The sequence below is a fragment of the Barbus barbus genome (assembly GCF_936440315.1).
Source record: "Barbus barbus genome assembly, chromosome: 44".
Taxonomy (NCBI): domain Eukaryota; kingdom Metazoa; phylum Chordata; class Actinopteri; order Cypriniformes; family Cyprinidae; genus Barbus; species Barbus barbus.
In genome coordinates, this window is record NC_136722.1 from 9,976,563 (window position 1) to 9,989,773 (window position 13,211).

Sequence of the window (13,211 nt, forward strand, 5' to 3'; positions counted from 1 at the left end):
AACTTCAGGCTTAAAATCAGAACTCCATCATGGCAGGTTGTTATTAGTCACAAACAAATTCGTTATAATTCTACTTCTGACTGACCTGGAGAAAGAGGCAGGTCAACCAGGTATCGTCCCTCATCAGCACGCTTCCCTGTTCTGGCAGACTCTAAAACCCAGCGGATTGTGACTGCAGGTAGACCCCATTTCTGAGCCGCCTGGTACTTTGTGCCCTCAGGAGTCTGGAGTACCAAATGAGTGCTGGCCAGCATTCCCTTTCTCTGATTAGCAGTCCGCACAAAGTAATCCTGAACACTGCAGACAGATGTGTAGGGGGAGAGAAATAAGAAAACGGATTAACTCTGAGAAAAGGTAATGGTTATTAAAAAAAAATTAGAAATGCTTACAATTCTTAATAGTAAAATTGCAGTTGTGCTTTAAAATGCTATTAAAAAACTCTTTGGTTTAATGTAAGGCAGGGATTCTGCAAATTCAATTTCAAGACTTTAAGACAAAGTAAAGAAAATCTATAAATGGAAAGGGACACACAGAAATCCATCAGAATGAAATTAATTTAACAAATCTCTGCCAGTGGGGTTAGAAAAATTACATTTTCAAAGGAAAAACAAGCGTATTTTTCTGATCATACTGGCTAATATTCGTTCTTGTTTTAAAGAGGTCATGAACTGCCTTTTTTATTATTTTATACTGTTCTCTTAGGTCCCCTTATAATGTTATAAAAACTTTTACATCAAAAATAACAATTTAGAAGTAATAGGCTATTTTCTGTCCTGTTTTTCGATATAACCGGCACAGCATTGCCTTTAGTTTTAATCTTTCTGAAAATCCCGCATTGAATTGTTCCTTGTTTGTTAATGAATCCATGGTAAAATGAAGTGAACAAAGGACCAAGTTCTTACTGCCGCAGTCTGGCAATTCATTAAAAATAAAGTTCATCCACTCTTTCCTAACGTTGGGATCAGAAGGATGGCAATGCAAAGACTGTGTTTTTCCACAACTTGGCACTGCACAGTGTCTTGTATTCTGAGTGATATTTATCGTTTGGTTTCACATAGACCTGTGTTTGCCTCTCGTTATTTACACTGTGAATGAATCGGTGGGTGGGGCTAAACAGGCAGTGATGTAGAAGTAAGTGTTGATATTCTTCTGCAGAGGAGTTTAGCCACACTACTACGTCATAAAGTGGCACATTCCACCAGGGCTTGAAAACGTAAAAAAAAAGTCAATCGGTTCACGCCGAGCAGAATTCGATATTTTAACGTTTCCGTTCCTGCGTTCCTCTGTATTATTACCGTTCCGAAACCGGTTTGAGTAGAAAAAATAACGTAAATTTTATTTTAATAATAAAATTGTCTTTGCCTATATTATTAATAATAATAACAATAAAGTATAGTGTTTTCTTTACACACAAAAAAAGAAAAAAATACAGAAAGAGATGGTATAGTCACAGCGCTTAGTCACAGCCAATACAGCATCATCTTTTTTAGATTTTAACATTTCTAAAATGTAGACTACTAAACTAAAGAAAATTATTGAGAAATTATGTAGGCTAAAATGCCGGTAAATCAAAAATGTTTACAAACATTATAAACACAGTTATTAGTTTATCTCCACAACAAATCCTCTAAACTTAAGGATATAGCCTATAGGCTATAAAAACGCCATTCCAAAAACAAATTAAAGGTGAAACTGATGCCTACCTCTCTCACTCGGCACGAATCCAAATGTTTCCATATTCTCGATGTATACTAAAATATTATTTATTGGCTTTTACTTTCATTGACGTAAAACATCATCTTTCACATCAGCAATAACAGCACAGTGAGGCGGTGGTCACGCTGAACGCAACAGATTGGACAACGGAGCACGGTAACTTTTTACACGTTCCTTTAACTGTATTTTATTTTGATAATAAACTGGCTGCAATGTAGCAAAAATATGCGTCTTTGCGCACGTGAGGCGCCAGCGCGATATGGCCATACAGATGCAAGACATCATTCAAAACTGTCAAGTTATTGCAAAACAAATAAAACTGTAAAGCTTTTGCAAAATAAAGAAAACTACTTTCTGTCGTCTCGTTTTCCTTTCCGAGAACGTTGGAATGCGTCACAATGAACCATAGGCCTTAAAGGCCCTTTTACCTCGCTCCCAGGTGTTTGGCAAGCTGAATGAGAGACTCTCTCTCAGCTCCAGTGAACTGACTGACGGACAGCACACAGTCTTTCAGAGGAGAGAAGCCGTCTCTCACTGCTAATGGAGTGAACAGAGGATGAGAGGGTAGTGGCAAAACACACTGCTGCTCCACACACATGGCCTGAACAAATACACACAAACACAGTCCATTAGCAATAAATAAACAACACAAAGAGTGTCTTTCCTGCACATAGACTCAAACATATCTTTCTTACCAGCCAGGTATCTGTCGCGACCTCATCTACTGTGGCCTCCACATCACAGCCCAGCAATGGCACGATGGCATAATGCGCCACAGCTCTTGAGCGGCCTACCAAGATCTTCCCAGAGTTTTCCATGACTAGCTCTGAGAGCTGCGCTTCAGCCTCAGCTCCAAAACCAACCAAGATAAAACGCTTCCCTGCAAAAAGGCCACCCTCTGAGGTTTCAACCAATGTGGAGTCCTTCACTGCAGGTGGAGGTTCTGGAAGCAAAATGCTCTGCCTGCTGCTGGTACTATTAGTGGCCCGAGGCAGCTCCACTACGGGAAAGAGGCAGGGAAGAATAAGGGAGACAGACAGGTGTAGACAGAGGAGGGTTTAAATATTTATCAACTCACCCACAGTCTGATCATTCTCCATGTACTGTGATAGCAGGTCTTCCTCTGCTCTGACTTGTCGGCCTGGACTAGGGGCAGGAGGGGGAGCTACAGAGGGTCTGGAGGCACGGGGGGCAGCTTTATGAGGAGCAGGCATATCAACAGCGGCTGGGGCAGGGGGCAGAAAGGAGGGGTGAAAGTAGCCATCCTCTAGGAGCAAGGAACCACGGGAGAAACTGTCCAGCAACCACTGCACGGTCACTATATGGGGTCTGAGGAGAAGAATAAATGTCTTAGAAGCACATTTGAATAGTATAAACTGCACCTTATTCTGGCCAAGGAAGCCAAATTAGATAGGAAGGGTCCACCTGAATGACGTATACCATGAACCTTGCGCAAGGGGTGTACGATATTGACAAAAAATATAATCTCAATATTTTCTGGGATTTTATTAATAATGATAATTAGACAATATTTTGTCTGTTTTTGTGCTGGTATCTTTAACTCCTAAAGTTATTGATATCACAAAGTTATTGATATCTTCATATTCTGTGTGGTGGTCAGTTCATACTGATAGAAATGAATATTTTTTCAATAAGTTTAAATTGATTTTTACCTTTTATGGGCATTTTTACCTTTATAAAGCCTTTTGCTTCTAAAAGTGTGCATTGTTTTTTGTTTGTAAAATTCTTACATTTAATCAGTGAATTAGAATAAGACGACATTTGGGGTGTTACCAAGCAAATGAAATTTGTATCAACAAACAATTAGTCTGCAACAATTAGTCAACATTATCGACAATAAAAAAATGGTCGACAAATATTTTTGTGGTCGAGAAGTGGTTTGATCTCATGCGACCTAATGTAAGAGCCTGCAATACTGCGGTTTGACCAGTCTGTAGAGCAAAACTAATTCAGTCCTCCTGGATGCGATTCAAGAGAAGACACACACAGGGCTTCAGAGAAAATGCATCCGAACCTGAGCGGCGTTTGGATGAATATGTAAATATATATTGCACGCTTTCAGTAACGAAATAAACACAACAAAAACTGACAGCAGCAGTGTGAAAGCAGCAGTTAAAAATGCATCTGATCACAACGATGTGGTTGTTTGCATGAGCTCTGCAGTTCAGTAACGTAACGTTACTCCAGTAAAGTCCGGTCACATCATGTTTATTTATATAACGTTAGTTTTTATGCAATAGACAAACTTAATTTAAGCAGCTTTACGGTATTAAACATGAAAAAGCAGAGTCAGTGTCGCTTTCAGTTAGAATTACAACTTGATTTTCTGTTATAAAGCAGTTCTCCAGTGTGGAGCTAGCTAATGATAAAATATTTTTATTAGGGGGAAAAAATAATTTCATTAAAGTGACAGTTTGGTTTACAGATATCAAAGCTTGATCTAGCTAAGGACTGTTTTGGTTATCATAAACCTATAAGGTATTTTACGACATTATGTTGTGAATAAAATAGTTTATCCAAAGTGTCTTGTCACTTACCTTTATTTTGTTTCTCATCTATATGACTTACAAAAGGAGATGTTAGGCAGAATGTGCAAGATGTGTCATTCACTTTCTTTTTCATGTAGCTAATTAAATCGTGAGAGAGTGTCTCTGCCTGTCATCTCATTTTGTGTGCCAAATACATCTATTTGTATAATGAATTGGTAACACTTTACAGTAAGGTATCATTTGTTAACAGTAGTTAATGCAGCGGTTCTCAATTCCAGTCCTCACGCCCCCTCCCGCTCTGCATATTTCGTTCCCATTGACATGATCCCAATTAAGTGAGTGTGCTCACTTGTGTGTGCGCGTATGTTTGTGTATGTGTGTGTGTGTGTGTGTGCGCACATGCGTATCGGGGCGGAACTCCGCTGTGCGCGATACAGAGAGCGTGACTATGTAACGTAGACACCGAAATGACATGCCATCATGGAAATAAGATAAAATAACGTTTGTTTAATACAAGAACAAGGTATTGACCTGTTCTATAGGATATGTAACTTTAAATGACTTCTGTTGTGATCTGGCGCTGTACAGAAAATAAAGTTAAAGAAAATTAACTTGGCTTTCAAGGCGGACGGGGGGTGCCATTGGGGGGGCGGGCTGCCCCCCCTAAGATAATGGTAGAGGAAACACTGGTGAATTCTTTTGGCCACAATAACCGTGGTGTGAAAAATCTAATATCATGACAGCCCTAAATCAGTATATATAAAATGATTTAATTTAAATGTCATGTTTGTGAATTTAAAAAAAATAAATTTTGTTCATGCAAGCTATAGACCCTTTAGGGCCGACGTCACAATTACGTCACAGCGCTAGCTGGAGGCAAAACAAAGCGAGAACTGGAGGCGGCCCATTCAAACCAGCGCAGATTTGACTACATAAGGAGCTTAAAATATCATCATCTTGTGATGTTGGGTGCCAGAATCGATGTAGTAGAGGCTTCAATTTGAAATTTTAACATACCCGATGCCACTGCCAGACAAAAAAGCAACGACAGCTGTGGTGAAACGAGATAAAACGAGCAGACTGGACAGAAAAGATAGTCAAAAATGCTCGCGTTTGCAGCGCACTCTTCTTATCAGAAAAGGTTAAATAAAGTATTGTCTTTTGTTGTTATGGGCACGTCTAAAGATTTATTATGCATCTCACCATGCTGTGTATGAAATAATATCTGTGTGCATGTGTGTAAAACAACAAACTGACGATTTATATGCTTAATCCTCTGTAATTGTGTATACATTGTATATTGTTGTGATTAATTGTGGCTGGAATATAATGTTGCTGTAAAAATAGTTACCTGCTGACATTGAAATATATATGTACATCTTCATGACTAGACAGACATGGTGAGTTTGTCTTAACTATAATTATTAGATGTGAGTCACTCAACCGGAGGGAATCCTGTCAGACAGACCATCCTTTGAGTAAAAGCGTCTGCGGGTCGGCCAATCTAGTTTCGTCCATTAAAGTTAACTTTTTCAAATAACAATCGCGGTCCCGGACAGTGAGTGACCTTAGATATGCAGGTAAAATTCTCTAGTTATTGTTAAAAAAAAAAAAAACAATCTAACAAACTTCATAGCTAGCGTTAGTGAAGCGGTCAGTGGAATCTTTCTGCCTCCACCTATGCTCCGCCCACAGAAAAACGTCACAATGTTTACTAACAGAAAAAGGGTCTACAGCTTCTGACCTTTAAATAAAAACACACTCATGATTTTATGGCATCAATTATTGCTTTACTTAATCAGAAAAACAGTCTAAATATTATGTGTGTATTTTGCTTTCATTTTATTAGAAGTAGCCCAACAGCGCCCCCTACGGAATTAATACTCCTTACTGAGCTGGTGTTAGGACCCGGGAGAGGCTGCCGCTGCCCGTGCTATTACTGTTTCCTCTATCATACACCGAACGCTTCATTCTGTATGTGCATTCTCAGTTTAAATGCAGCAATCCAAAACAGTCAATCCAATCACCATTCAGGCAAAACTTTGCTTCAAGAACGAGCTACAATGCTGACGTGATCTAAACCCCTATCTGAAAGTGCACTGTGTATAAAAGTTATTCTCTCTCAAAAAACCCCCCAAAAAAACAGTCGACTCTGAATCATTGAAACAAGTCATTTTTAAGACTAATCCCAAGCAGTTTCATGCTGACGTCAACATGAAGAAAATGCAAATTCATTCTTTGCCACTAGATAAGTTTCCCCTGTAACACTGTACACTAGTGTTGACAAAAATATCGATATTTCGATAAATATCGATACTGAAATATCTGAAAGGTACCAATATTCATTTCGAGAAGTATCGATACACCGATACTAGCCGAGCTGTCACTTTCACTTCTCTCCAAAGGCGCGTGGACAAGCACCACACCTGACCGCACTCGTCTCCTTCGCTCTGGTTAAATAGCAAAAGTGAAGTGAATAGAAAGATGACTGCTCTGGTTGTTAAAGAACACAGAAGGAGCGCTATCTGTAGGATCTATGATCTCCGCGATGCAGAGAACGCGCACGGAATCCAGTCATAAACACGGAATTTACAGTTTAACGCGGAATGTCACGGAATTTGTCAAAGTTTGGATGAATTAATCAAAAGTAGGTCATTACACTTAAATCAAATCGCGATATGGACTAGTATCTGTAAATATTAAGCTGCAAAAGTCGATTTAAATATGAATCCTGCATGTTCTGCGCGCCTCTGTGTGAATGTGCTGCACGTGTGGTTTTGTTTACTAATGTGGCGCTCGCGGTGATTTCAGCGTCCGCCGTCTCAATGAGGACATAAATACATCAACAATATCTCCAGAACTGATCTGAAAGGCCCTTTACGAGCATTTTACCATTTAATTTGAGTAAAACTAGCATCATATCATACACACACAGAACTTTAAAAGTATTCACGGCAACCCGTCAAAATAAATGTTCCGTTTAACTTAGCCTATTAAAGACCGTGTGCCAGAAATAGGCTATATTACTATTATTTAGTAGAATGTACATAATACTACTACTGTTAATTTTTTTTAAAGAAATAATCACAAAATATTTTAATTTTAATAGTAAATCCCCTTCATTTGCCAAAAATTTTAATGTTTAATTTTCATTAATTCAAATATAAATTAATTAAAATTGTTTTATGCCTTCATCTGATATCCAGTAAAATTTAAATACACAACACAGAATGTCTGAGGGGGAAAACACATTTCATAAGGCTACTGTAAGAATAAATAAAAATTGTTTGTATGCATTCAAATTATAGACATGCTAAAACACAGAATTTGGTAACAATAAACATAAGGTGAGAAAAAAATAAAACATTTCATACCACCCTAAATGTGTCATTTTTGTTACACTTATAATAATTTAATAATAAATTAAATCTTAAATTGTATAATTTTCATGATTTTAATGAATTAGACATGCTTTTAGATTAATAGCATTTAATTTGACCATTAAAAAAAAAAGTCCAGAAAAATTAAAACGGAGAAAAACGGAGAAAAACGGAATCCAGAAAAATAAAAAATTGAATGTAGAAAAAAATAAAACGGAATTTGGGGAAAAATAAAACTGATTTCATAGGGCCCTATATCTGGAAATATTTTGGTTATGAAGCAAATGAGAATATCAACAAATAGAACTTTGGATTTTAATTAGTACATGTATTAGTAAATGTTAGTTTCAATTAACATTTAACTAAGATTAATAAATAAAGCAACAAATGCAGTACCTCAAGACATTTTTTTGTTATCTTTTAATAACAAAATTGTTATTAAAGTTGTATCTTTAAATCGTGACAACACTACTGTACACAAAGCAGCACTGCGCTCACGAACGCTGCTTTATCAGGCATTAAAGGCATGATGAAATAAAAATGAGGTGGGACCAATCACTGCAGATTAGTGTCAGGCAAAAGGGTTTGGAAAAATGAATCGTTGAGCGACTCGTTTGGGATTCGTTGAGCAAGTTAGGTAAAAATAAATGCATATTATAAGACAATGAAAGTGTTTTATGACCTTGCATGCATTTCAACGTGTTGTTGGGGACTCCCAAAACCAAAATATGAACCTTTCATAACCCATAATAGGGGCACTTTAATAGGTAATTGTGTATATTTACTTCAACCAGTAATACAGTTTTTATGAGCACTGTAAAATATGGTCTATTTAGGTAATTTACTATTTTTAGTCCTGCTCCCGCCCACTCCCGCAAGGTTATAGCCGCATCCAGCCACTCCAGCTATATATGCACTCTTTGTTCACCCGCTGTCCACTTAGAATAATTTTCTTCCCGACCTGACCGTTCCCGCTAAATTTAGATCTACCTGTTCTGTCTGAGGGTCGCATATTTACCACCGGAAGGCTACAGCATGCTCTGAGCATCGTTATGCACATGCTGCAGCTGCGCACAAACCTCACAAATAAAATAAGTGATGCAGAAAGCACTGGTTCATGCGTGCAGCGCATGCATAACAGTCCTGAGTGCAGGCTGTACCGGTGGTCATTAAGAATGTCACGGAGATATGCTGTTCTGAAAGGACTTCGGGAACAGGATATTTTTAGACTGCTCGCTCCCATTCAAATTACACCAGTTACCGACCGCTACCGCATTTTATTCAGGAATTTAATCCCACGTCGCAAGAAATCTGGTCGGGTCCCACGGTTTCTGTGGGAATGCAGACCTCTACCTGCCCCTGATATACACACTGTTCAGTGTAGGACGTGAATGCATTTAACCTGCAGTTACAAATGCATAAATAATATTTTGATCTATTAAACAAAACGTTGAATACTGATATTTGAAATTATTGAAATAATAAAAAGATTCTTTAAATGTGAAATTAAAACCGCCAGTAGGTGGCAGCAAGTCACTGTAAATAAGTGAGTCATTGTGATTGAATCCAATCATTCAAATGGATGATTCATTCATGAAACAAAATGCCATCAATTGCGCAGACATGCAAAACAGTGCTGTGGCTGCGAAATAGAGGAAAAACAGACAATATGGTGTCTAAAACGTAAGTCTCTTAATTAACTTCTTGTTTATTGAACTATTGTAAAAAATTATTAATTTTTTTTTTTAAATCAATATCACATTTGTAATTATGGTAAATTTTGAAAAAAAAAAAAACAGCACTCTTGGTATACACATATATATTTTCTGCCCCCATATCTTGAATTTGTGATCATCATTCTAAAAGTATTTTAGTAGACTGAATGCGCACATGCACTAGTCTAGACTTCACGTAATGTATGCGTGCACTCTGTAGGAGTGTTTTGAATGGTTTTTCAAAATATTGATAAAGTCAAATCGCACATCGTTAAAACAACAATTACGCTATTATTGCAGAAGATATACATCACACACCCCTACATTGCACATTCTGCAACTAGATACCCTGACATGGATTTAGACTGACCTGTGAGTGGCTTTGTCAAGGAATACTTTGACCCCCTGGTCTGGTTCACCCATCACTATGTGTGTCAGCTCTTGGCTTGGCTGGTTGAAGCGCAGCCCTCCAGCAGAGTTCACCATCCGCCGCAGTTTCTCCAGTTTCTTTCCTGATAAGCCACATAGATATAACTGCAAGACAAAAAGAAAGTGAAAAAGGGTCAATGATTACATTTTTTTTCCTTCAAGATGGAACGTTTAAATTCACACGAATGCAAAAGGATATCACTTAGGATTAATCCTTAGAATATCACTAAACAATGTCCCAAATGCATCACTTAAAAATGTTCAGGAAATGTTTAAGACAAACTAACCTTACAGCCATCCAACAGGTCATCAACTCGACAAACAGTGATGTCAAATGACTCAACTGGATCAGGAGTCTCTATGTGGCTGATTCCTGCTGTGGTGAGGGCTGTTTCATTGACATTCATAGTGATATTGGAAATATGGCTCAATCCCAGAAGTGAGGAACCTTCTGCACAAACAAATGACAAAGAAATATACACCTGTAAACTTAATAAGTCAGACACTGGAATTGGTCATAATTAATTATTCAAGTGATGTGTTTTATGAAAAATATAAAAATTATAACTAACTTGTATACAGTCAATATACACACTAGCTTTCTAAAGTTTGGGGTTGGGTAAGATTAAAAAAAAAATCTTTGAAATGTGTCTCTTATGATCTACAAGGTTGCATTTATTTGATAAAAAAAAAAAAAAAAAAAAAAAAAACAGTAAAATTGTGAAATATTTTTACGATTAAAAAAAATATTTAATTCCTATGATAGAAAAAAAATAAATTTTAGCAGTCATTACTCCTTCAGTGTCACACGATCCTACACAAAACATTTCTCATTATTATCATTTATATTGATATATAAATAATAATAAATAAGTTGTATATTTATGTTTAAAAAATCATTGTGCTGCTTAATATTTTAGTGGAAATTCCAATTATTTTTTAAGATTCCTTTAATAAAAGTGAAAAAAAACAACAACATTTGTAACAATATTTATTAACAATATATCAATTTAATGCATCCTTGTGTTAATTTCTTTCAAAAAAAAGTTTTGTGTCAGTACGACGTAAAACAGGGGTCTCCAACCGTTTTTACACCACGGATTGGGGGTGGGGGGTAATATACGGTGATTAGGTGCATAATATTTTCGGATAAGCAAGAAACAAGAGAAGAAATATAAGACAATGCTGTGAAGGGTTTTTGTTATAATTTTATGTTTATGTCTCTTAAATGCAGGGAGACGTGAAAGAAGAATTATTCGCACACTGTCTGAAACACGTCTCTATGCTTGTGCGTGCTTTGCGTGTGTGCAAGAACAGCGAGTGAGAAACAAAGTTCTTTTTTGTTTCGTTTAGTTTCTTGTGGTTTAAAATTACTTGAACGTGTAAATTGGCAAATTAATCTGCGAATCAGATGCGTGCCGAATGGTTGGGTCTGGTCTGCAATAATCATGCATCAACTGTGCTCTGTTTAACCACTAATAGCCTATATGACAGATCAAAATCTTTCATTTACTAATTTAACATGAAATCGTCAAATTGCTACTCCATATCAATCGCATACAACGAAAATACATAATAATTAGAACAATCATTAAAGTACAATAAATAATATAGTGTCCTATCTATACACATTTTCCCAAAACGTTCTTGCAACCCGGTAGCAATTCTTCCACAGCCCGGTAGTGGGTCACGGCCCAGTGGTTGGGGACCTCTGATGTACAACACTAATGGTGCCTCAAGCTGAACAATAAAACAGTGGTTTACTCACCCTCTTTGCTCCTGTTGGGTCCTGTAGGAGTGGAGGTGTTGGGTCTGCCTGGCTTCTCCTCCGCTCTCTTCTTTCCACGCTCCACAGCATACCTGCTCTCATCCTGACAGAAGCCCTTCTCGATGCTGTCAAACAGCCAGTGCATGGACACACAATATACGTTCCATTTACGGGCAAACTCATATTTCTGACCTGAAATGCAACACATAAATTGAAGTGAAGAACGTGCTAGAACTGTGTTCCAAAACATACTGATGAGGTCAGAGATTATGGGGTCACCTGTTGGTTCACTGACAATAAGGTGAGTACACTCATTCATCTTGAGCTGCCCCGTGTAGGTGCCTCCATTCTGCTCACACAACCTCTGAACCTCTTTACGCTCCACAGTAGAGAGTCCAGTCACACACACCATACAGCCTTTCAGGACTGGACACTGATAGTCCTCCGTATTCAGTTCAGAGTGATGGAAAACACTGTGGGGGAAAAAAAAATATTGTAAAGGGTTTTTTAGTCCCACCCTCATGCTGGTGCACAAGTCATCAGAGAAGAGATGTTGAGAAAGGAAGGGAAGATAATTTGTTTAAAGATTACGAGGGCATGTGAATTTGTAAAAAATTATGTGCATGGATAAACTGTTTATAACAATGCTGCAATACTCCATAAAAAAATAAGAGTTGTCCATTTTGATTTCACAGTGACTTATAGGATGGTGACTTTAACCATGTAGACGTTACCTATCCTGAGACTTTTCCCAGCATGCTTTCACCCAGCTGGGCAAAAGAATGGGCTTCCCAAGGCTTGCAGCCACCAGGTATTTCTTACTCCCCACTTCACCTGCCACCAGGTGAGTAACAGACACATTGAGATCACGGTAGACCCGTCCACCCATCAGCTGGACAAGATCCATCACTTCACTCTACAAGAACAACAAAACGGCTGCTTATTAGTCATGTACATCTACACATACAGATGTAATTATTTCACTACTTCAATTCCACTTTATACACTCTGTAAGCAAAGATGGAGAAAATAAACAACTATTTATTACACTTAATCATAACTGTTTTTTCCTTACCCGTGCCTCTTTATCAAGGTTGGTGCAGGAGACAGTGACATCAGCCATGGCCATGTTGTACACGGGCTGCTCTGCTTTGGGCACACATCTTTGCTTCTGCAGACAAAACAGCACTACCAGAGGACTCACGATTCTGCATCCCAGCTACAAATATGACAAACATATAGTTTTGTAAGATTATTAACATTGAAAGATTATTGACAGTAACATTTATAATGTTTCAAAAGATTTTTTAATCTTTTAATGTATAAACTAAAGTCAAAAAACAAGAGTACAGGTATTAAAACTTAAGTTATACATCACTCTCAGTTTTTTTTTTGGTAAATGACGAAGAAATTAGTGATGTACCAAAATTTCAGCAACCAAGAATATCCTGAAAAAAACTTTTGGAAGGCCAAACATGATAAAGATACACTACAAGTTCAAAGTTTTTGGACAGCGAGATTTTTTATGTTTTTTTTATAATTCTCTTCTGCTCACAAAGCCTGCATTTTTTTAATCCAAAATACAGCAAAAGCAGTAATATTGTGAAATAGTTTTACTATTTAAAATAACTGCTTTCTATTTGAATACATTTTAAAATGCAATTCATTCCTGTGATCATCAAAGCTAAATTTT

The 13,211-nt window shown here is 37.4% G+C and overlaps 1 protein-coding gene across 4 annotated transcripts in view; it reads right to left on the minus strand.

Moving 5' to 3' along the window:
- Positions 1-13,211, minus strand: part of LOC306863124 (DNA topoisomerase 2-binding protein 1-A-like) — a 33,907-nt gene that overhangs the window by 18,352 nt on the left and 2,344 nt on the right. For all 4 annotated transcript variants that reach the window (XM_079406317.1, XM_079406318.1, XM_079406316.1 and 1 more), the window contains exons 4-13: positions 12,594-12,737; positions 12,253-12,434; positions 11,798-11,991; positions 11,519-11,710; positions 10,038-10,201; positions 9,692-9,855; positions 2,795-3,045; positions 2,412-2,716; positions 2,145-2,317; positions 86-297 (exon numbers count right to left, since the gene is read on the minus strand). In XM_079406317.1, coding sequence (XP_079262443.1) covers positions 86-297; positions 2,145-2,317; positions 2,412-2,716; positions 2,795-3,045; positions 9,692-9,855; positions 10,038-10,201; positions 11,519-11,710; positions 11,798-11,991; positions 12,253-12,434; positions 12,594-12,737 — 1,981 coding nt within the window. The remainder of the gene's footprint in view (positions 1-85; positions 298-2,144; positions 2,318-2,411; positions 2,717-2,794; positions 3,046-9,691; positions 9,856-10,037; positions 10,202-11,518; positions 11,711-11,797; positions 11,992-12,252; positions 12,435-12,593; positions 12,738-13,211) is intronic.